Genomic DNA, 25,138 nt, shown 5'->3' on the forward strand with positions numbered 1-25,138 from the left:
ATAGGCAGACACAGGCCGACATCAGAGAAAGAAAATAGCCGACCCATAGACAGACAAAGGCCGACATCAGAGAAAGAAAATAGCTGACCCATAGGCAGACAGAGGCCGACATCAGAGAAAGAAAATAGCTGACCCATAGGCAGATACAGGCCGACATTAGAGAAAGAAAATAGCCGACCCATAGGCAGATACAGGCCGACATCAGAGAAAGAAAATAGCCGACCCATAGGCAGATACAGGCCGACATCAGAGAAAGAAAATAGCCGACCCATAGTCAGACACAGGCCGACATCAGAGAAAGAAAATAGCCGACCCATAGGCAGATACAGGCCGACATCAGAGAAAGAAAATAGCCGACCCATAGGCAGACACAGGCCGACATCAGAGAAAGAAAATAGCCGACCCATAGGCAGACACAGGCCGACATCAGAGAAAGAAAATAGCTGACCCATAGGCAGACACAGGCCGACATCAGAGAAAGAAAATAGCCGACCCATAGGCAGATACATGCCGACATCAGAGAAAGAAAATAGCCGACCCATAGGCAGACACAGGCCGACATCAGAGAAAGAAAATAGCCGACCCATAGGCAGACACAGGCCGACATCAGAGAAGGAAAATAGCCGACCCATAGGCAGACACAGGCCGACATCAGAGAAAGAAAATAGCCGACCCATAGGTAGACACAAGCCGACATCAGAGAAAGAAAATAGCCGACCCATAGGCAGATACAGGCCGACATCAGAGAAAGAAAATAGCCGACCCATAGGCAGATACAGGCCGACATCAGAGAAAGAAAATAGCCGACCCATAGGCAGACACAGGCCGACATCAGAGAAAGAAAATAGCCGACCCATAGGCAGACACAGGCCGACATCAGAGAAAGAAAATAGCCGACCCATAGGCAGATACAGGCCGACATCAGAGAAAGAAAATAGCCGACCCATAGGCAGACACAGGCCGACATCAGAGAAAGAAAATAGTTGACCCATAGGTAGACACAAGCCGACATCAGAGAAAGAAAATAGCCGACCCATAGGCAGATACAGGCCGACATCAGAGAAAGAAAATAGCCGACCCATAGGCAGATACAGGCCGACAACAGAGAAAGAAAATAGCCGACCCATAGGCAGATACAGGCCGACATCAGAGAAAGAAAATAGCCGACCCATAGGCAGATACAGGCCGACATCAGAGAAAGAAAATAGCCGACCCATAGGCAGATACATGCCGACATCAGAGAAAGAAAATAGCCGACCCATAAGCAAACATGGGAGGATTTTATGAGAATGGAGTTCCACCTTTAGTTTATGTTACACCCAGCAGAAGTACGAGAGTTCCTCAGTGCTAAGAAACTGCCCCAATAATTTTTCTAGTTTTGCCTGATGCTAATAGGTAAACCATAATTAGCATTAATTCTTCACTTATTGGATTAACAATCCCAAAATATTCCCTATCCAAAAAGTTTGCAGACCTGGGGTTTGTTATCCGTTGGCGACTTAAACCCTTACACACGCAGGCATTGGCACTCTCCTAGATCCTCAAAGCTCCAGGGGGCACCTTGTGTGTATGAAAATGACCGGTCAGCAGTCTTTTCCAAAAAGTTTGCAGACCTGTGGACAGTGATTTAAGTTATCCAGACTTTTTTCACAAGCGGACGATTCAAGTAGCTGCAGGGATTACAGCATGGCTGTAACATAGCTAATCAATTACTAGCCAATTTCCCTGCACGATATGCCTGTGGCTAGCCCATATTAACCCACATATGAGTTACAGTAAGTGCCCGCAATCTATGAGTTACCCCACACGGTAAGCCCCAGAGGTGCATTTAATGCAGATTTTTTTAGTGCACCGTCTGGGCTGATATTTCTGTTGGAAATATCCTTTAAATCAGCTGTGTGCGCTGTACTCTCCAATCTGACACTGGGTACTCCAATCTGACACTGGGTGGGTATACCACATATTGATGCTATAAAGTAGATTGCCTGTTGCTCAAAGTCAGTGATGCATAACGCATCTTGCATGAAAGCGCTTTGCACATTCTGTACATGTGGGTGCATACAGCCTTGCGCCATTCCGGCACTTACACCTGCTCGCACATGGATAAGCATGATGGAGGAGGGTTACCATAGGTCCAGCGCAGTGAGGGCGTGTTCATGATATTGCAAATACATACTGATCAGGACACATATGTATATACAGCTGAGAAAGCAGTATGATTTGCAGGGACAGGTGGAAATAGCATATGAGGATAAAATAAGAATTTACTCACCGGTAATTCTATTTCTCGTAGTCCGTAGTGGATGCTGGGTACTCCGTAAGGACCATGGGGTATAGACGGGCTCCGCAGGAGACTGGGCACTCTTAAAAGAAAGATTAGGTACTATGGCCCTCATTCCGAGTTGATCGGTCGCAAGGCGAATTTAGCAGAGTTACACACGCTAAGCCTACGCCTACTGGGAGTGTATCTTAGCTTCTTAAAATTGCGACCGATGTATTCGCAATATTGCGATTACAAACTACTTTGCAGTTTCTGAGTAACTTCAACCTTACTCTGCCTGTGCGATCAGTTCAGTGCTTGTCGTTCCTGGTTTGACGTCACAAACACACCCAGCGTTCGCTCAGACACTCCCCCGTTTCTCCAGCCACTCCTGCGTTTTTTCCGGAAACGGTAGCGTTTTTATCCACACGCCCATAAAACGCCGTGTTTCCGCCCAGTAACACCCATTTCCTGTCAATCACATTACGATCGCCGGAGCGATGAAAAAGCCGTGAGTAAAAATACTATCTTCATTGTTAAATTACTTGGCGCAGTCGCAGTGCGAATATTGCGCATGCGTACTAAGCGGATTTTCATTGCGATGCGATGAAAAATACCGACCGATCAACTCGGAATGAGGGCCTATATCTGGTGTGCACTGGCTCCTCCCTCTATGCCCCTCCTCCAGACCTCAGTTAGGGAAACTGTGCCCGGAAGAGCTGACATTACTAGGAAAGGATTTGGAATCCAGGGTAAGACTCATACCAGCCACACCAATCACACCGTACAACTCGTGATAACTATACCCAGTTAACAGTATGAACAATAACTGAGCCTCTCTCAACAGATGGCTCATACAATAACCCTTTAGTTAAGCAATAACTATATACATGTATTGCAGAGAGTCCGCACTTGGGACGGGCTCCCAGCATCCACTACGGACTACGAGAAATAGAATTACCGGTGAGTAAATTCTTATTTTCTCTGACGTCCTAGTGGATGCTGGTTCAGGGCCCGGACTACGTCCAGCAACTTGGAATCCTCCAAGTCCCTAGTAGCCGCAGGTACCACAATAGGTTGGTTCAAATGAAACGATGATACCACCTTAGGGAGAAATTGGGGACGAGTCCTCCATTCTGCCCTTTCCATATGGAAGATCAGATATGGGCTTTTACATGACAAAGCCGCCAATTCTGACACACGCCTAGTCCAAGCTAAGGCCAAAAGCATGACCACTTTCCACGTGAGATATTTTAGCTCCACGGTCTTAAGTGGCTCAAACCAGTGGGATTTTAGGAATCCAACACACGTTAAGATCCCAAGGTGCCACTGGAGGCACAAAAGGGGCTGAATATGCAGCACCCCTGTAACAACGTCCGAACTTCAGGCAGTGAAGCCAGTTCTTTTTGAGAGAAAAAGGGATAGGGCCGAAATCTTGGCCTTTATGGATCCTAATTTTAGGCCCATAGTCACTCCTGACTGTAGGAAGTGCAGGAATCGACCCCCCTGGAATTCCTCTGTAGGGCCTTCCCGGTCACACACCAAGCAACCTATTTTCGCCATATACAGTGAAAAAGTCTTCCTGCACGTCTTTCCTAGCCTTTATCAGCGTAGGAATAACTGCATCCGCAATGCCCTTTTCCGCTAGGATCCGGCGTTCAACCGCCATGCCATCCAACGCAGCCGCGGTAAGTCTTGGATCAGACAGGGTCCCTGTTGCAACATGTCCTGACTGAGAGGCAGAGGCCATGGGTCCTCTGAGAGCATTTCTTGCAGTTCCAGGTACCGAGTCCTTCTTGGCCAATCCGGAGCAAAGAATATTGTTCACACTCCTCCGTTTATTACAATTCTCAGCCCTTGGGTCTGAGAGGTAGAGGAGGGAATATATAGACCGACTGGAACACCCACGGTGTTACTAGTGCTACCACAGCTATCGCCTGAGAGTCCCTTGACCCAGCGTAAAACCTTTTTTATCTTTTTATTGAGGTGGGACGCCATGTAGTCCACCTGAGGCAGTTTCCATCAAATTGCAAAACTGCGTGAAGACTTCCTGATGAAGTCACCACTTTCCCGGGTGGAGGTCGTGTCCACTCCCGGAATGAACACTGCTGACAGTGCGCTTACTTGATTCTCCGCCCAGCGAAGAATTCTGGTGGCTTCTACCCTCGCCACCCTGCTCCTTGTGCCGCCCTGGCGGTTTACATGAGCCCCTGCGGTCTGACTGGATCAGAACCGGTTGGTCGCGAAGCAGGAACTCCGCTTGACTTAGGGCGTTGTATATGGCCCTTAGTTCCAGGATATTGATGTGAAGGCAAGTCTGTTGGCTTGACCACAAACCTTGGAATTTTCTTCACTGTGTAACTGCCCCCCACCCTCGGAGGCTTGCATCCGTGGTCACCAGGACCCAGTCCTGAATGCCGAATCTGCGGCCCTCGAGAAGGTGAGCACTCCACAGCCACCACAGGAGAGACACCCTGGCCCTGGGGGATAGGGTGATTAACCGATGCATCTGAAGATGTGATCCGGACCACTTGTCCAGTAAGTTTTATTGTCCTTGCATGGAACCAGCCGAAGGGGATGGCCTCGTATGATGCCATCATCCTTCCCAGGACTCGAGTGCAGTGATGCACTGACACCTGTTTTGGTTTTCAATAGATTCCTGACCAGTGTCATGAGCTCCTGAGCTCTCTCTATCGGGAGATAAACCCTCTTCTGGTCTGTGTCTAGGATCATGCCTAGGAGAGGCAGATGAGCTGTAGGAACCAACTGCGACTTTGGAATATATAGAATCCAGTCGTGTTGCCGTTTCACTTCCAGAGAAGGTGATACGCTGTCCAGCAACTGCTCTCTTGATCTCGCTTTTATGAGGAGATCATCCAAGTATGTGATAATAGTGACACCTTGCTTCCGCAGGAGCACCATCATATCCGCCATTACCTTGGTGAAATTGGTAATGACAATCCCGTACCGCAATTCTGAGGTACGCCTAATGAGATGGATAAATGGGGACACGAAGGTATGCATCCCTTATGTCCCGATTTATTTCAGGCTTGCAATGACCGCTCTTAGCGATTCCATCTTGAACCTGATCCTTTTCAGGTATATGTTCAGGGATTTTAATTCAATATGGGTCTAACCGAACCGTCTGGTTTCGGGATTATAACATGGTCGAATAATAACACCCTCTTGTTGAAGGAGGGGACCCTTGACCACCACCTGTTGAAGATACAATTTACGAATTGCAGTTAACACTGGCTCCCTCTCTTGGGGGGAAGCCCGCCGGGTCCTCGGTGAGGGGGCATCTTCTCACAGTCCAGCCTGTATCCCTGCGATACAATTTCTATTGCCCAGGGATCTAACAGGGAGTGAACCCACTTGTGGCTGAACTTACGAAGGCGTGTCCCCACCGGGCCTAGCTCCGCCTGTGGAGCCCCAGCGACATGCGGTGGATTTTTGTTTAGGCCGGGGAGGACTTCTGTTCCTGGGGACTAGCTGTGTTGTACAGCTTCTTTCCTCTGCCCCCGGCTCTGACAAGAAAGGACGCACCTCAGACTTTCTTGTTTCTTTATTCGAAAAGCTGCATTTAATAATGTCGTGCTTTCCTAGGCTGTGCAGGAATATAAGGCAAAATATCAGAATTACCAGCTATAGCTGTGGAGACCAGGCCCGAGAACCTTTCTCCACACAATCCTCAGCCTTCCATATGCCTCTTAAGTCGGCATCATCTGTCCAATGTATATTCTACAGGACACGTCAAGCAGAAATCGACATAGCTTTTGTCTCTAGGACCCAGGATACTCATGTCCCTTTGGGCATGCTTTATAATTATATATCTATCACTTAAGACAGCATCTTAAAATATTTATATGCATACTAGGGTCTCAATCTCTGCTGATAAGGTACCTGTCCACGCTGCCACAGCGCTATAAACCCATGCCGACACAATCGCCGGTCTGGGTAGTATACTAGAATGTGTACACTATCTGCAGGATCCCTGAGAATAGCTAGTGCAAACAGGACACCCAAGGGGAAGATTCTCAACACATCCTGGCCCTAGTGGGGAAAGGATACAGCCTGAGAATTCTCTTGTGGGAAGCTGCCGTCTCTTGTCTGGAGATTCCCGCTCTTTTTCTTCATGAGAGGAGGGAAATTTACCTCAGCATTCTTCCCCTTAACATGTGTACTCTCGTGTCAGGGACAGATGAGTCATCAGTGATATGCAAATCATCTTTTATTCCAATAATCATATATTGAATATCTTTTAGCCCTCTTGGCTGTAACTTTGCATTATTGTAGTCGACAGTGGAGTTAAACTCCGTGTCGATACTTTGTTATTTTGGATAGTGAGCATAGAGACTCTGAAGGACTCTGTGACATAGGGACAGACCAGGGTAGATTTCCTTTCTGTTCCCTAACCTTTTGTGCAATAATTTTACCTCAGCACTTACACATATCCAAACAGGTGTCGGCGTTGTTGACGGAGACACCCTCCCACACACTTATCCGCTCTATCACCTCCTTAGAGGAGCCTTTTACCTCAGACATGTCGACACACGCGTACCGACACACCACACACACAGGGGATGCTCTATTTGAAGACAGTTCCCCCACCAGGCCCTTTGGAGAGACAGAGAGAGAGTATGCCAGCACACACCACAGAGCTATATAATACAGGGATGTACACTATACTGAGTGATTTTTTCCCTATAGCAGCTTATATACACAGTTTTTCGCCTAAATTTATGTGCCCCCCCTCTCTATTTTACCCTTTGTGTACCAGGATACTGCAGGGGAGAGCCTGGGGAGCTTCCTTCCAGCTGAGCTGTGAAGAGAAAATGGCGCCGGTGTGCTGAGGAAGAAGGCCCGGCCCCTTCAGCGGCGGGCTTCTGTCCTTTTATGTACTTTAATGGCGGGGGTTAATGCACATATACAGTTTATCAGACTGTATTATGTGCTTTTCGCCAAGTAAGGTAATCTAATTGCTGCCCAGGGCGCCCCCCCCCCCCCCCCCCCCACACCCATCAGTGACCGGAGTGTGTGGTGTGCTAAGGGAGCAATGGCGCACAGCTGCAGTGCTGTGCGCTACCTTAATGAAGACCGGAGTCTTCAGCCACCGATTTTCAACTTCTCTTCGTTCTTCTGGCTCTGCAAGGGGGACGGCGGCGCGGCTCCGGGAACGGACGACCGAGGACTGGGCCTGTGTTCGATCCCTCTGGAGCTAATGGTGTCCAGTAGCCTTAGAAGCCCAAGCTAGCTGCAAGCAGGTAGGTTTGCTTCTCTCCCCTCAGTCCCACGTAGCAGTGAGTCTGTTGCCAGCAGATCTCACTGAAAATAAAAAACCTAACAAATACTTTCTTTTCTAGGAAGCTCAGGAGAGCCCCTAGGGTGCATCCAGCTCTGGACGGGCACAGATACAAACTGAGGTCTGGAGGAGGGGCATAGAGGGAGGAGCCAGTGCACACCAGATATAGTACCGAATCTTTCTTTTAAGAGTGCCCAGTCTCCTGCGGAGCCCGTCTATACCCCATGGTCCTTACGGAGTACCCAGCATCCACTAGGACGTCAGAGAAAGATGGTTCCCAGCACTAGTGACCCGCTTGTGATTGGCTGTTTGCAAAAGCTATTAGATGTAGATCTAATAGCAAATACACTCGTTACCAGTGATGGATTTTACCGATGGGCTGCAGGACTGCAGTCCCCCCAGTAAAATCCCCCACCTCAGCTCAGTGAGCCAGATGCATTCCGTGAGACTGCACTGTACACTGTGACTGGAAGTGACTTCCTATTGGAAGTCCTAGCTGCCAGTCACATACACTACAGGCAGTTCCATTGGGAGGTGTTTCCTCCCAATGGGACTGCCAGACCGAGCTGCGATTAGCAAAGAGCTGGCTCCCTGACCTTCAGCCCTAGCTGGCTTCTGTGGACTGCAGCCGATGCAGTCAATAGAAGCCGGGGTATTGGGCATGCGCAGTACCGGTGCTGTCACTGTACATGCGCTGATCCTTTGTGCAGGTGCCGGGACCCAGTTGGCAGCAGGAGCAGGTGGCAGGGACCAGGCAGCACAGCCAGCGGCAGCAACCCTCCTCCATCCAGGTAGGAGCCCCTGCTGCTCGTTACTAATAAAAGAAAAGGTTAATTACATGTTCGCAAGTGGGATGCATCTGTGATGCTTGACTGGCATAAACCAGGTGCATATGTTACTACTGCCGACGGGCAAGCATCTTAATTTAGCTGACACTTTGCATATGGTCCTAATTGCAGCTTTCAGAATGAACCCAAACTGTACCTGTGATATGTGGTGCAATTGTAGAAAAACACTGCATAAGCCCTTAGAGTTTGAGATGGACATTCATACAAATATGGCAGCATGCATAGAATCATTTATATTATTTAATTTGTTTTAGATTTAAAAATGAACTTTCGCATGCAGGACCTTTTATTTATTTATTTATTTTTAAATATCATCTAGATCACAGGTTCTCAAACTCGGTCCTCAGGACCCCACACGGTGCATGTTTTGCAGGTCTCCTCACAGAATCACAAGTGAAATAATTAGTTCCACCTGTGGACCTTTTAAAATGTGTCAGTGAGTAATTAATACACCTGTGCACCTGCTGGGTTACCTGCAAAACATGCACTGTGTGGGGTCCTGAGGACCGAGTTTGAGAACCTATGATCTAGATCAGAGGTTCTCAAACTCGGTCCTCGGGAGCCCACACAGTGCATGTTTTGCAGGTAACCCAGCAGGTGCACAGGTGTATTTTAATTACTCACTGACACATTTTAAAAGGTCCACAGGTGGAGCTAATTATTTAACTTGCGATTCTGTGAGGAGACCTGCAAAACATGCACTGTGTGGGCCCCCGAGGACCGAGTTTGAGAACCTCTGATCTAGATCATTATAACAATGTAATGTAAAACAAAACAATTCCACTCTGCTAATGTTGTTTTTGGGGGTGACCGACAAACAGCACCTCCAAATATGTTTACTGACCACTGGGCTCCACCCCTCCAGCCTCTCCACCTGTGTCAGTGATAGGAATACTCCCTACTGTGCCAGCACAAAAGGGAGCGATGCCGGAGCGCTAAGTAGGGCTGATTATCTAGTCCAATGACAGGCATCCCGATACACTTCAGAAGCCGCATTGGGTGGTCCCCAAACCATCAAAAGGGCCACAATCAATCTCAGTAGTAAGCTACATGAATACCTTTAATCATTGAAAGAGAAACATATATTAACACATGAGCAGGCATTTCAAGCAATCATTACAAGCTATACCGAACAAATATGACAGTGAAGCATGAAGGAACTAGGGGTTGCAAGTGAAAGTCTGGAGGGCCGCATGTGGCCCTTAGGGCCGCCTATTGCCCATCAGTGATCTAGTTGCTCTACAGTCAGAACCTTCGGATGGAGAACCACCTATTTTTATAAAGGACCAAAATATTAAAATTTTTAACTTTAGTTCCACTTTAGTAAAGTTACATAAAAAAATCTAATTTTAATGTTTCACGCCCAGCCCCATAATAACTAGTTTCCTTGTACATTATAATCGAATAAAGAAATCAAAAAATAAATCTACAAGATTCCCATTAATATAACTTTTCACGCACTTCCACCATTCACAAATAATGCTTCTTACTGTCTAAATAGAGGAGCCAGGACTCAACCACCCCCTTTCCCCTCCCGAAAAAGATTTATTTGTGTTTTACTTTGTTTGGACTAAATCTCAATGTGTGAAATTAAATCTATTCTTAAGCATGGAGAATTTTCCGGTAATTAGGAAACTAAACATCCCCGTGGTGCCCAGTTGCTAACAAGCTCCTGCCGATTCTCATCTAACGACGACTGATAGCTTCTGTGCCCAACGACTCATGGGGGAATACACAAAATTAAAGGAGCAAAATTGTTATTTGGACAAATTAAAAAAAAGATAAAGAATTGAAAAAACTGGAAACCACATCATTAAGTTTTACAAGACAAGAAAAATAAAAAAAACACACTGAAAAGAACAATGCGTTCAGCCGGACCTGTAGCAAGAAAACATAGGGCAGCTTCACTTAAACATCACAGTTTGATTACCGATATTAATCGGACTTTCTAATTAAGTCATTCGCAGAGACCGCTAGGGACGAGTGTCCATGAAAGTGACATCTATGTTTTAAAGGTTTGTCCTTAAAGTTTTAAGGGCCTGCAAGAATGTAGAGACATCCGTACTGTAAGCCCTCAAGGGCATATACCCCATAAACAGGGTGATAGAGATAGCATATGTCACTGCTATGCAAACTCAGTCTCTCCAGCTGGTGTGAAACATCAAGTCAAGCTGGGACTTGTAGTTCCACAACAGACAGACAGCACTGGTTGCATAAACCTGCTCCGAATCATTCGCTGCAACAGTACTAGAGTATATCATTCGTATACTGTCTCTATTCAGCGACCTACTGTACATGACATAACATTACATGGCACATACATACACACACTAAAAGACCCTTTAATGCAACATAAGTTTAACTCTGCAGATGATGGAATGCTCCATAATAACATGATGCAGTTCTTCCTAGTGTGTACCTGTTACGCAAAATGCAAGTTGATCATTTTCTTTTGATATTTGGGCAGCAGGCAGTGAAGCCATACGAAGAAACAGTGTTACAATGAGAAATTTGCTGAAGGAGCAGAGTTTACTTGAAGACCGAACACCTTCAAATAGCAAAAGACTGATATAGGATACACCCAATTTTTAATCCATTCTTGCGGTCGTGGTATCAAATGCTGTGCACAATATTGTTATTCTTAAAAAAGGTATAAAAGGGGTTTGTTAGTAATTAAAATATAGCTAAATTACTAAGCAAACTCTTCTCCTTTTTTAAGAATAACAGTATTAATCCTTCATACACCTTAGCGCTCTCTGCCCTTTTATAGACACCCATAATTCGTAAAATAAAGGGGGGTGGGGACCCCTTTAGACAGATTGGAGCAGCTCAGAGGGATCATTTAGGAGTTAGCGCAGTCGGATTACGTTCTTTACACATTGCTCCGCACAATATATTAATATCTACCTGTCAGTTTTCGGAACAGGGCAAAGTTCTGCAGACTGTAGAGCAGTTACTACATAGAGAGTCAGCAAATCACTCATACAAAGGAGAAGAACTGCAACAATCCCGTTTACGGATCAATATGCCCAAAATAAACTGTAAATGGAAGCGCAGAGACCACCGATGAATGTAAAACAAAGTCCGTTCCACAACCTAAAACAACAGCACATACAGTACAGTAATGTATTGAGATTATAGTGTATTGAAGCTGATTGAGGTTTCAGCACCCTGTAACCTGCATCAATGCAACCAGTGTGAACCCAGAATTGGACAGGAAGGGATGTACCTTGAGAACTTCCATTGGTACCTGGGCAGGAGCGGGCAGGCTGGAGGACACGCAGACGTTGATGGCTGGTGTGTGACTGGCTGGTACCCTCTGCTGCATGAACTGAGCTGCCTGCTGCTTCTGCTCACGACGCTCCTGCTCCTCCATCTGCTCACGCATCAGTTGCTGGCGTAGCAGAATCCGTGATGTCATGTTGGAGGAGCTTAGTGGAGGCTTGGAAGCTCCTGGATGCTCTGCTGAGCTGCTGTGAAAAGGCAAGAGATAGACTTCCAATTAGTGGGGAATATTGTCAGAGTGCACGGAGCATGTTTAAAGGGTTTTGCACAATTAAAAAAAAACACCGAACACATTTACATACATTAAAGCAGCAAAACTCTTCTCTGCTGCAAGTACAAGCTGGCAGGCTGGTTGTGCCCATTATACGGGCATTATAGGTCCACCAGTCACTGAACGTTCAATACAGTGTAACATATGCAATACAATTAGGTGCAAACACACACTTCTTTGCATATTAATTACTGTACAAATTTATCAACACCTTACTTGTATTTATTTACACACAACGCACTGATACAGGTGCAAGAAGTCATACTAGATCCATCAGAATGCTGAGGATTGCCACGGATAATAAAGATTAATCCCTAGAACCTTTAAACCCAGACAATGCCTGCTTTTTTCCACTGAGCCCATCTCTATAATGATGCTACCACAGTATAGCCCCCCCCCCACCCCCCCCCCCCACCCCCCCCCCCCCCCTTCCATTCCCGCTCAAACACTTGCCACCAATAACCCCCTCCAGGACCTATCAGGAGGTGGAGTCATAAAATGTATTATGTTCTCTCTATACATATATACATGTTAGAGCCTGGCTCTCATCCAGGATCAATTCTGTGCTTATAAGAATGCAAAACCTAACTTCACACCTAGTTTGTCTGTGGATGTTATTCCCAGTTTCTGTTATTATATATGAATAAACAGCTGCAAAAGTGCTACTTGATTGGTCCAAAGTGGGTCACACTTACCATGGTGAGGAGGAGGAGGATATATGCAAATGCGGCATCATTACCCCACACTATACAGTAAAGCAGGGCTGGAATCATCAGGTCCCCGGCCTGCCCACTTCACTTTGGAGGTGGACAACAACTGTGAGTCAAACCACCCGAAATTTGTGAAACTCTTAAGGATAGTACGTACTGGGTGCAATTCTAAGCTGGGCAGTGTAAATGGATGTTTAAATAAAGTTCTAAAAATGAAGTACTGTATACAGGCGTTGCCCATAGGAACCAATCAGATGCTAGCTATCATTTACCTAGTACATTCAGGAAATGATAGCTTGAACCTGACTGGTTACTATGAGCAACAACCCCACTTCTTCCTTTTCGGAAATTTTTGGTAAATATACCCCAACCATAGCCAGATTAATGGGGGATGTAGGGCATACTGTACCCTGGGCCCCCCTCTGTCAAGGGCCCCCCCAGCCCGAGCACACTGACATCACTAGTCTTCCCTCTTAATTTATGATTTGTAATGTCATCATTTTTGTTGAAATACCTTTTTTATTAATAAAATAGTTCAACACAGGGGATGCCAGTCATATATTAAAAGGGAAGTCCAGGTAGAGAGAATTGTGTCCCTCCCAGAATGGGTCATATTGAGAGGTACAGTATGCACAATCTAATATACACCCTCCCCCTCCACCAGGGCCCCCAGTCTTAAGTGCCCCAGGCCTCCCCAAGGCTTAATCCGGCCCTGACCCCAACCCTACAGTAGGTAGAGGCAACTAACACACCCTGACATTTCTACAACAGAATATGTTTCTCCATAACCGTAGCCCTTATTTACATCTGCATGGGTGGCCAAATAGCACTGGAGGCAGCCATTTTGTGGACTGAACCAATGTTCCTGACAATGCAGCTTATTATGTCACTAGGTAGTGGTGATCGCAGGTCAAACCACTGAAAAAATTAGAAGTTAATTAAAAAAATTTAATATTGTTAAAAAAAAAATGAAAGTATTAGCAAAAAAAAAATGCACAGGTCTGATAATATGGAGCTCAGCCCTAGCTACGGCTTACGGTCATTAGGTCGACAAGACTTAGGTCGACAGTCATTAGGTTGACCACTATTGGTCGACATGCAGTAGGTCGACATGGTCATTAGGTTGACATGGTCATTAGGTCGACATGGAAAAAAGGCCGACATGAGTTTTTCACATTTCCTTTTCATTTTTTTTTACTTTTTCATACTTTACGATCCACGTGGACTACAATTGGGAACGGTAACCTTTACCTTTGCTGAGCGCAGCGGTAGCGGAGTGAGGCACCTTGCCCAAAGCATGGCTAGCGAAGCGAGCCATGCGAGGGGACACGCTGCACTAATTGGGGTTCCCCGTCACTTTTTGAAGAAAACGACACCAAAAAGAGTAAAAAAAACCTCATATCGACCTTTTTATTTATTTATTATTTATTATTTATTACCAGTTATTTATATAGCGCACACATATTCCGCAGCGCTTTTTCCATGTCGACCTTGTTCACCTCGACCTAATGACCATGTCGACCTAGTCACCCTGTCAACCTAATGCATGTCGACCAATAGTGGTCGACCTAATGACTGTCGACCTAAATCTTGTCGAACTAATGACACATACTCCCTAGCTACACCCATGCGTTGGTATGGGGTGTCATACATTTAATGATCATTCTGTTCCTATTGGCCGTCACTACATTTACTGACACTTGGCCACTTTCACCGCAAAGTGCCTCACGCCTTAGCTGTGTCATTTGCTTCTTGTGAAGTGATTGGCTTTACAATGGTTCAGCCCATAAAATGGCTCTGCAAGCGACCAGCACACTCCCACAGACAACTCCAGTTCAGCTTTCCACAGATGGCTATGGCAGGAAGTCAGTAGATATCTCTGTAACTTTGTGCTGATGTTCTTACCAATGGTATATTTAGAAAACCTCAGAGACCCTTAACAGCTTCACTAACACTGTGTCAGACTTCTCACTGCAGAGCAGAATCCTGATATTTCCCAAACAATTCCACATCAATCGTCACATTCTGCTGCTAATTAGGAACTGCCAGCACATATGGAAATCTGGATATAATAGGTCTAATTGCAACAAACACATATTTCCAGCAATACATCTTTCATCATTTGCTACCACTTATATTTCCATTGCACGCTCGAATTCGACTTACCTGCACTTTGGGGGTCATTCCGAGTTGATCGCTAGCTGCCCTTGTTCGCAGCGCAGCGATCAGGCTAAAAATCTGCGCATGCGTATGGGCCGCAATGCGCACGCGCATCGTACGGGTACAAAGGCATTTGTTGTATTGCACAGGTTGTAGCGAAGTTTTCAGTCACACTGATGGCCGCAAGAAGATTGACAGGAAGTGGGCGTTTCTGGGTGTCAACTGACCGTTTTCAGGGAGTGTTTGCAAAAACGCAGGCGTCTGGAAAAAAACGCAGGCGTGGCTGGGTGTTCGCTGGGCGGGTGTATGACGTCAAACCCGGACACGAATAGGCTGAAGTGATCGCAAGCGCTGAGTAGGTTCAGAGCTACTCTGAAACTGCACAAACTGTTTTTGCACAGCTCGGCTGCACAAGCGTTCGCACTTCTGCTGAGCTAAAATACACTCCCCAGTGGGCGGCGGCATAGCGTTTGCACAAATGCTAAAACTAGCTAGCGAGCGATCAACTCGGAATGACCCCCTTTATTCTGTGCAGTGCACCTAGCAGAAGGGGGGACCGTGCTGTTTGAAGGGGAGATCAAACTGTGATTTTGTAGGGCGCACAAGCTGATTTTCTGAGGTAAAGATCGCCTTGTTATTTAAGACCTGTCAGGTCACAACATTCCCAAAGTGTCTGATCCTTTTGATAAACCAGGAGAAAAACCTTTGTTCAGAGGCTAATGCAGCTGTGTAGTAATCGTACTAATTAGCTGCTCCAGACAAGTCACTGACTGTGATACTCGCAAAAAAAAAAAGGGGAAAAAAATGTAGCAATTAACAATGGGGGGGGGGGGGGGGGGGAGTAAACCTCAGACATTCTTGGGTATATGTCAACAGTGATAAGGTTACTTAACGGCATATTCCTCCCATTTTGATTTCAAAGCCATCAATAATAGCTGAAGTACAAGTGTTCCCCGCATGGGATCCTGGTAGTTCAGGAGGAATCATCACCTTCAGCACTGCAAAAACTGGTCATCCCAGGAAAAGCACCTGGGAACACTCTGAAGGCTCCAAGGCCCTCATTCCGAGTTGTTCGCTCGCAAGCTGCTTTTAGCAGCTTTGCACACGCTAAGCCGCCGCCTACTGGGAGTGAATCTTAGCATAGTAAAATTGCGAACGAAAGATTCTCAAAATTGCTAATAGACATCTCTGTGCAGTTTCTGAGTAGCTCCAGACTTACTCGGCAACTGCGATCAGCTCAGTGCTTGTCGTTCCTGGTTTGACGTCACAAACACACCAGCGTTCATCCAGACACTCCTCCGTTTCTCCAGCCACTCCCGCGTTTTTCCAGAAACGGCAGCGTTTTTTCGCACACACCCATAAAACGGCCTGTTTCCGCCCAGAAACACCCACTTCCTGTCAATCACATTACGATCACCAGAACGAAGAAAAAACCTCATAATGCCGTGAGTAAAATACCTAACTGCATAGCAAATTTACTTGGCGCAGTCGCACTGCGGACATTGCGCATGCGCATTAGCGACTAATCGCTACGTTGCGAGAAAATAATAACGAGCTAACAACTCGGAATGACCCCCAATGTCATTATGTAATATTGCTAATTCACATAGTTCTGATATAAAACTAAAAATAACATATAACTAAGCACATGCAACAATGGGGGTCATTCTGACCTAGCTATTTTTTGCAGCGCTGCGGTCAGGTCAAAACTCAGCAAAACTGCGCATGTGTATGCACTGCAATGCGCAGGCGCGTCTTACGGGTACAAAAGGGATTGTTGCTGGGCGATGGATTTAACAAAGAATCCATTCACACAGCCGATGACAAGAAGATTGACAGGAAGAAGGCGTTTGTGGGTGTCAACTGACTGTTTTCAGGGAGTGGTTGGAAAAATGCAGGCGTGTCCAAGCGTTTGCAGGGCGGGTGTCTGACGTCAATTTCTGGGACCGAACAGTCTGAAGTGATCGCAGCAGCTGAGTAAGTCAAGAGCTACTCAGAAACTGCACAAATTTTTTTTGTACCCCTCGGCTGCACACACACTTGCAAAGCGAAAATACACTCCCCCATAGGCGGAGACTATCTGATCGCAGTGCTGCAAAATATAGTTAGCGTGTGATCGGGTCGGAATGATCCCCAATGTTAGCTGTGCATACTCTCTCTTATGCAGGTGTACAGCAATGGGCAATCGCAGAGCAGGGAGGTTGTCACCGGTATGCCCAGAGCAGCACCAGCATGATAAATAACAGCGGAACAATGCTCTCTGTCTCTGCCATAAGTGGAGATAAAGAGTGATAGTTACTGCAGATTAATAATAAATAAAACCTACAATTACAAAGGGTTAAAGCGATTCCTATGAGGAGAATCAAGCACACATCATCCAATGGTGAATCAGGTTTGAGGTAATAAATACAGCTGAATGTCACTGTTGTGAAATGCATGGCTACTCGTATATACAGTGTGTGTGTGTGTGTGTGTGTGTGTGTGTGTGTGTGTGTGTGTGTGTGTGTGTGTGTGTGTGTGTATATATATATATATATGTGTTCCTGGCAAAACGGGGGCAGGGCAGGCTGCTGACATGCGCACGCGCTCCCGAAAAGGTGTGAGGGGGCGCAGCCCAGTCGGCGTCACTCTTGGGGGCGTGTCCAGAACTTACATAGGATGTAAATAAATATCTATTCACCCGGCTGCGAATGGAAAACCAGCTTTTCCGGGCAGGCTGTTTTAGCAGGGCACCGCGATTAGGACAGGGCACATTTTGCCACTTTAAAATTAGCTAGAGCGCGGCGTTCTTCTAAAACCATGGAATATCATCATGATTCACAATAATAACAGCACACGACATACAGCAGTGTCTCTAACCGATGCTACTGTATACCTTACTAGTTGAAAACTAAAGACTATACACGGACACCAACCCCTGAAGAAGGGCTCAATGACATGAGAAAACTTGCCCGAAGCTTCCCCTTTGCTCCTCCAAGCAGCACTGAAGCAGCGCTTCTGGCCACAGGGTGTCGTCCTAGGTTCCCCTGCTAACTAGATGCAGGGGCCGTGGTGGGGCAGCACATGGAAGGGAGCTGTATGTTAGGGGGGGGGGGGGCGGTCGCCCCGTTCGCCCCCCCCTAAATCCGGCCCTGCGTGGGGCAGCAACTTTGCCTACCCCAGGGCAATGCGCCTTGGCCAATGGCATCGCTCGCACATCCCTCCCTAGGATCCTGGTAGACATTTACATTCTAGCCCAAATGTAGCAGCCTGCGAGTTGTGGGCAGCAGTGAGATGTTAGCACTGTAGCCACTCGATTTAAAGGGGCAATTTGTCTAAGAGCAAAAACAACCTAGTTTTCCCTTTTTAAAAAAAATAAAAAATGCCGCTTTAAGGGGGACATGTACTAAGCAGTGTTAAAAGTGGAGAAGTGAGCCAGTTAAGAAGTTGCCCGTGGCAACCAATCAGCATTAACGTAACATTTATCATTTGCATACTATAAAAGTATACAGAGCAGCTGATTGGTTGCCATGGGCAACCTCTCCACACGCTCACTTCTCCAAGTTTTATCACTGCTTAGTACATGTCCCCCTAAATCTAGCGTCTCCATAGCCAAAATCTTGCGTCTGCCGGCAACTCACAGTCTATTACATTTGAGCCTGTAACACCCTGGTTCCTTTCCTGTACACACAGATGCACAATAGCATGCATTGATGAGAAGCATGCATTCCTATTTTCGTCTGTTCCTCGACTTGTTAAGTTTAAGCCACCATAATAAAAAGACCTGGGAGCATGAAACCACAGCTGACATCACGGCAACCTGCGTAAATAGCATGTATCTCCTAGGAACATTAGCAGAGAATCTGATATTAGTGCAGAGCCGGAGCAGGACTGAAGCCACACAATGGGGGGTAATTCTGAGTTGATCGCAGCAGCCAGTTTGTTAGCAGTTGGGCAAAACCATGGGGGTAATTCCAAGTTGATCGCAGCAGGAATTTAGTTAGCAATTGGGCAAAACCATGTGCACTGCAGGGGAGGCAGATTTAACATGTGCAGAAAGAGTTAGATTTGGGTGGGTTATTTTATTTCTGTGCAGGGTAAATACTGGCTGCTTTATTTTTACACTGCAAATTAGATTGCAGATTGAACACACTCCACCCAAATATAACTCTCTCTGCACATGTTAAGTCTGTCTCCCCTGCAGTGCACATGGTTTTGCCCAATTGCTAACTAAATTCCTGCTGCGATCAACTTGGAATTACCCCCTATAAGCACTGCAGGGGGGGCAGATATAACATGTGCAGAGAGAGTTAGATTTGGGTGGGTTATTTTGTTTCTGTGCAGGGTAAATACTGGCTGCTTTATTTTTACACTGCAATTTAGATTTCAGTTTGAACACACCACACCCAAATCTAACTCTCTCTGCACATGTTATATATGCGCCCCCCCATGCAGTGCACATGGTTTTGCCCAACTGCTAACATATTTGCTGCTGCAATCAACTCAGAATTAGGCCCAGTATGTGCTGTACTCTATTAAGTGGGTATGTTCTGCGCGCCATGGTCCAGTTACAGTGAAATTCAGTCTAACAAAATGTCAGACAATGATGAAATCCTTTGATTTACTGGCCCTTTGGTGTTTACTCAGATGTATCAAATCGGTTACTAGAAGGGACTGAAAGCTGATTGCATCAACCCAATGTATTAATGGCTATGATATCAGCGAGGGACGCAGCACGCCACAAGGGCAGAGTAAGCCTGCGATGGCGGGGGGGGGGGGGGGGGGGGAGGGGGCAAAGGAAGGAAACACCCTGCTCCCTAACATTTTATGGGCCAGGTGTTCTAAGTCTTAGAAAGTGATAAAGTGAAGAGAGATAAAGTGCCAGCCAATCAGCTCCTAACTGCCATGTTACAGGCTGTGGGGCAGATGTATTAAGCTTGGAGAAGTGATAAAGCAGTGATAAGTGCAAGGTGATAACGCACCAGCCAGTCAGCTCCTGTTATTTTTCAAATCCGTAATGACTGGCTGGTGCGTTATCACCTTGCGCTTATCACTTCTTTATCCCTTCTCCAGGTTAATACCTCTGCCACTAAGGGGGACATTTAGTGATAAGAGCGGAGACGTGAGCCAGTGGAGATATTTCCCCATCAACCAATCAGCAGCTCTGTATCATTTTATAGTATGCAAATTATAGATGTTACTTCAGTGCTGACTGGTTGCCATGGGCAACTTCTCCACTGGCTCACTTCTCCGCTCTTATCACTGCTTAGTAAATGTACCCCATAGTTTGTTAAATGACAGTTAGAAGCTGGTTGGCTGGTACTTTATCTCTCTCTTTACTGTATCTGTCTCCAAGGTTTGATCGATCTCCCCCTTAAAGTGGCATTTTTGTTTTTAAAGGTAATACTCCGCAAGGTTATAAACGACATATCAACAAAACCATCTTCCTATGTGTGTTGGTTTTGCTATCTGCTTGCGCCAGAGGCTGGTATACGTTACACTTGGGGGCACAAGCTACTGTTTATGCAGATACTATACACAAGCAATATTTACAATGCGTGGGAGCTCGGTTCACAGATATACAGAGGTTGATTCAATTAGCCGTGAATTACTTGCGGCCGCATGTATATGTGGCTATATGCCGCCCTTACGGTATTGCTGGACTTGCAGATACTGGTTTGTGGTTTGCAGCGCCACAGGACTGCGTATAAAAATCCACAATGCCTTGTGTCTAAGTTAATCGACCCCATTGACGTTCAATTTCATGGATATTTTCATTTATCAATAACATGAATTCAAGGAGTTGTCTGATGCTTTAAGTGAACATCACACTTTGGGGCTCATTTATCAATGAGTGATAAAACTCGCTGTGAGTGATAAAACTCATTGCGTACGATAAATGGTGCTCTAGCCAATCAGCTCCCAACTGTCATGTGTTCTGCTCCCAACTGTCATGTATTGGGAGCTGATTGGCTGGAGCACCATCTCCTATATATTTGCCTTGTCTGTGCCTGGCCCTCTAACGCTGGGTGGAGTCACAGCGGTGGGCGGAGTCACAGAGCCCGTCACATGTACAGAGTCTGAGCTCGCGTTACAGGGCCAGGCACATTATATAGGAGATTGTCCTACGTGACGTAGTGGTACCTAATGGTATTCATTCCTCCTCACACCGGCTGTAATTCTTTGAGGCTTTCTCCAGCCCTAAGCTGTTGTTGGATTCCCCCACTGGCCTGGGAGATGGCAATTTGGCAGCCGCAGAGACAGCCCCTCCACACCCGGGTCCCGCCTGCAGTGAGGATCACGAAAACCGGGCGCTGCAGGCGGGGCTTTTCTCAGTGTCGGCTCCTCCCATCTCTACAGCCGGGAGAGCGCACTGCACGGGGCTCTGTGGCCGGGTCCTGTCTGGGTCCTCCCGCCGACTCCTCACAGACGGGATTCTGTTACCACCGCAGATCCTTGGCTTAGTGACACAGACGCCGGCCTCCAGACCTCTCCCGCCGTCCTGTGGCTACATGTCCCCGCCACATTGGAGCCGCAGCCGAAGCCTGAGGGTCTGCTCACGATTCTGCTGTCGGTGTGTTTAGGAGCTGCTGTCGGTGGGCAGGCCAAGCAGAGTGCAGCAACTATAGGTCAGTGTTCCCATGCCTGCCCCCATCCCACCTATCCCAGTGCCCACACCTATCCCGTGCCCACACCTATCCCAGTGCCCACACCTCTCCCGTGCCCACACCTCTCCCAGTGCCCACACCTATCCCGTGCCCACACCTCTCCCAGTGCCCACACCTCTCCCAGTGCCCACACCTCTCCCGTGCCCACACCTCTCCCGTGCCCACACCTATCCCAGTGCCCACACCTACCCCAGTGCCCACACCTCTCCCGTGCCCACATCTATCCCAGTGCCCACACCTATCCCAGTGCCCACACCTCTCCCGTGCCCACATCTATCCCAGTGCTTACACCTATCCCAGTGCCCACACCTCTCCCGTGCCCACACCTCCCCCGTGCCCACACCTCTCCCAGTGCCCACACCTCTCCCAGTGCCCACACCTATCCCGTGCCCACACCTATCCCAGTGCACACACCTCTCCCGTGCCCTCACCTATCCCAGTGCCCACACCTCTCCCGTGCCCACACCTCTCCCATGCCCACACCTATCTAAGTGCCCACACCTCTCCCGTGCCCACATCTATCCCAGTGCCCACACCTCTCCCGTGCCCACATCTATCCCAGTGCTTACACCTATCCCAGTGCCCACACCTCTCCCGTGCCCACACCTCCCCCGTGCCCACACCTATCCCAGTGCCCACACCTATCCCAGTGCCCACACCTCTCCCGTGCCCACACCTCTCCCAGTGCCCACACCTATCCCAGTGCCCACACCTATCCCGTGCCCACACCTATCCCAGTGCCCACACCTCTCCCGTGCCCACACCTCTCCCGTGCCCACACCTCTCCCAGTGCCCACACCTATCCCAGTGCCCACACCTCTCCCGTGCCCACACCTATCCCAGTGCCCACACCTCTCCCGTGCCCACACCTCTCCCAGTGCCCACACCTCTCCCGTGCCCACAACTCTCCCATGCCCACACCTCTCCCGTGCCCACACCTCTCCCAGTGCCCACACCTCTCCCGTGCCCACATCTATCCCAGTGCCCACACCTATACCAGTGCCCACACCTCTCCCGTGCCCACATCTATCCCAGTGCTTACACCTATCCCAGTGCCCACACCTCTCCCGTGCCCACACCTCCCCCGTGCCCACACCTATCCCAGTGCCCACACCTCTCCCGTGCCCACACCTATCCCAGTGCCCACACCTCTCCCGTGCCCACACCTATCCCAGTGCCCACACCTCTCCCGTGCCCACACCTATCCCAGTGCCCACACCTATCCCAGTGCCCACACCTCTCCTGTGCCCACATCTATCCCAGTGCCCACACCTATCCCGTGCCCACACCTTTCCCTTGCCCACACCTTTCCCTTGCCCACATCTATCCCAGTGCCCACACCTATCCCAGTGCCCACACCTCTCCCGTGCCCACACATCTCCCAGTGCCCACACCTCCCCCGTGCCCACACCTATCCCAGTGCCCACACCTCTCCCGTGCCCACATCAATCCCAGTGCCCACACCTATCCCTTGCCCACACCTCTCCTGTCCCACACCTATCCCAGTGCCCACAACTCCCCCGTGCCCACACCTATCCCAGTGCCCACACCTCCCCCGTGCCCACACCTATCCCATTGCCCAGCGCCCACACCTATCCCAGCGCCCACACCTATTACGTGCCCACACCTATCCCAGCACCCACACCTATCACGTGCCAACACCTGTTCCAGCGCCCACACCTATCCCAGTGCCTACACCTATCCCAGCACCCACACCTATCCCAGCGCCCACACCTATCACGTGCCCACACCTATCCCACCACCCACATCTATCACGTGCCCACACCTATCCAAGTGCCCACACCTATCACGTGCCAACACTTATCCCAGCGCCCACATCTATCACGTGCCCACACCTATCCCAGCGCCCACACCTATCACAGCGCCCAAACCTGTCCCATGCCCACACCTCTCCCAGACCCCACACCTATCCCGTGCCCACACCTATCCCATGCCCACACCTCTCCCAGTGCCCACACCTGTCCCGTGCCCACACCTCTCCCAGTGCCCACACCTGTCCCATGCCCACACCTCTCCCAGACCCCACACCTATCCCGTGCCCACACCTATCCCGTGCCCACACCTCTCCCAGTGCCCACAACTATCACGTGCCCACACCTATCACGTGCCCACACCTATCCCAGTGCCCACAGCTATCCCAGTGCCCACAGCTATCCCAGTGCCCACAGCTATTCCAGCGCCCACACCTATTCCAGTGCCCACACCTATCCCAGTGCCCACACCTATTCCCGTGCCCACACCTATCCCGGTGCCCACACCTATCCAGTGAGGAAGACAGGGCCCCAAATTGGTGTCTTGCCTAGAGCCCCTACATCCGCCTCTGCTCTGACTCTCCGCCCGCGGCGCTGGGGGAACAACAACAACTGCTGCCGCCACCATACACATTTATGAGGGACGGGTGGCGCAGCAGATGGCTTTCATAGCCCTCCCTGCACCACTCACCCACCGAGCATGTGACTGCGCTGGCCACGCCCATTGGCCCTGGGAGGAGCGCGAGGCCCCGTCCACTCCTCCTGCATCTAAGGGGGCCGCGCAGATAGCGCATGCAGAGGGGACTGGTGCACCTGAGGCGTGTGGCCATGCGCAGCGCTCGCGTGCGTCACGTACTCGCGTTTCTCACCTGAAGGATCAGACAGTGTACAGACAGGACACAGCTGCCCCTGTTCCTCATTGTACCAGCACTCCCCTCTGTGTCTAATGACACCATATACCTCTTTATGCGGGTATGTCTATACCACATACATCCTTATCCCTGTCCTATATATTGTTACACATAAAATCACATAGTTATAGGTCCCTCACCCTCCCCCCCCGCATCCGCCCCCCCTCCACCCGCAGCATCTACAGACACCCTGCCTCATCTGAGCTCCCCCCCCAACCGCTACATTCTGCACACTGTGCCCTGCAGGCGCTGTTCACGCCGTCGCAAGGGGCTACACCCCCTTCACCATCGGACGCCCTTTCGTCGTCCAATATTTAACCACTAACAAAACTAGCACCGCCATATAATACAAATATTGAACCCCAGAAAGACGTGCAGGGGTTAAGGGGGCGCAGCCCCTTCCGACGGTGTGAAGAGCGCCCGTAGGGCGCGATGAAGCACCTAGTTTATCATAAGCAATTAATTTTATCACTCACAGCAGGTTTTAGCACTCGTTGATAAATGGGCCCCTTTCCTCAATAGTTTTCAGTACTGGCTAATAAACGTCTTTTACTTTCTTATTCTTTACATGGTCTTATCATTTAAATTACAAATGTCATGAAACTAATAATAATAATAATAATAATTATTATTATTATTATTATTATTATTATTATTAATAATAATAAAACAGCTACATTTTAATACAGCATCAGTTTTCCTTCAGATTAATATTGACAATGTGTGACAGTCCTGCCACCTACTGGTGAGATAAAAGTCTGCATTTTCTTTGCAACTTTCTAAGTCAGATCCATCGGTTGCTTTGCTTACATTACCCTGTCAGTCACATAACTTTATGACACGCTGTCACAGATTATTTTTACATTTCTTGGAAAGTTGCAATCCTGGGCCAGCATAGACTGCTGTGATGGACAAGGTGGTTTCAGAACATACTGTCCTCATTTGTAATTTAATGCAACTGTAAAAAATAAA

At 48.2% G+C, this 25,138-nt stretch overlaps 1 protein-coding gene across 8 annotated transcripts in view; it reads right to left on the minus strand.

Moving 5' to 3' along the window:
• MITF (melanocyte inducing transcription factor) overlaps positions 1-25,138 on the minus strand; it is a 387,291-nt gene that overhangs the window by 133,220 nt on the left and 228,933 nt on the right. For 6 of the 8 annotated variants that reach the window (XM_063941056.1, XM_063941057.1, XM_063941054.1 and 3 more), the window contains exon 2: positions 11,640-11,883. In XM_063941056.1, coding sequence (XP_063797126.1) covers positions 11,640-11,883 — 244 coding nt within the window. The remainder of the gene's footprint in view (positions 1-11,639; positions 11,884-25,138) is intronic. The other 2 variants (XM_063941055.1, XM_063941058.1) reach the window with 1 other exon arrangement.

The sequence above is a fragment of the Pseudophryne corroboree genome, chromosome 9, assembly GCF_028390025.1.
Source record: "Pseudophryne corroboree isolate aPseCor3 chromosome 9, aPseCor3.hap2, whole genome shotgun sequence".
Taxonomy (NCBI): Eukaryota; Metazoa; Chordata; class Amphibia; order Anura; family Myobatrachidae; genus Pseudophryne; species Pseudophryne corroboree.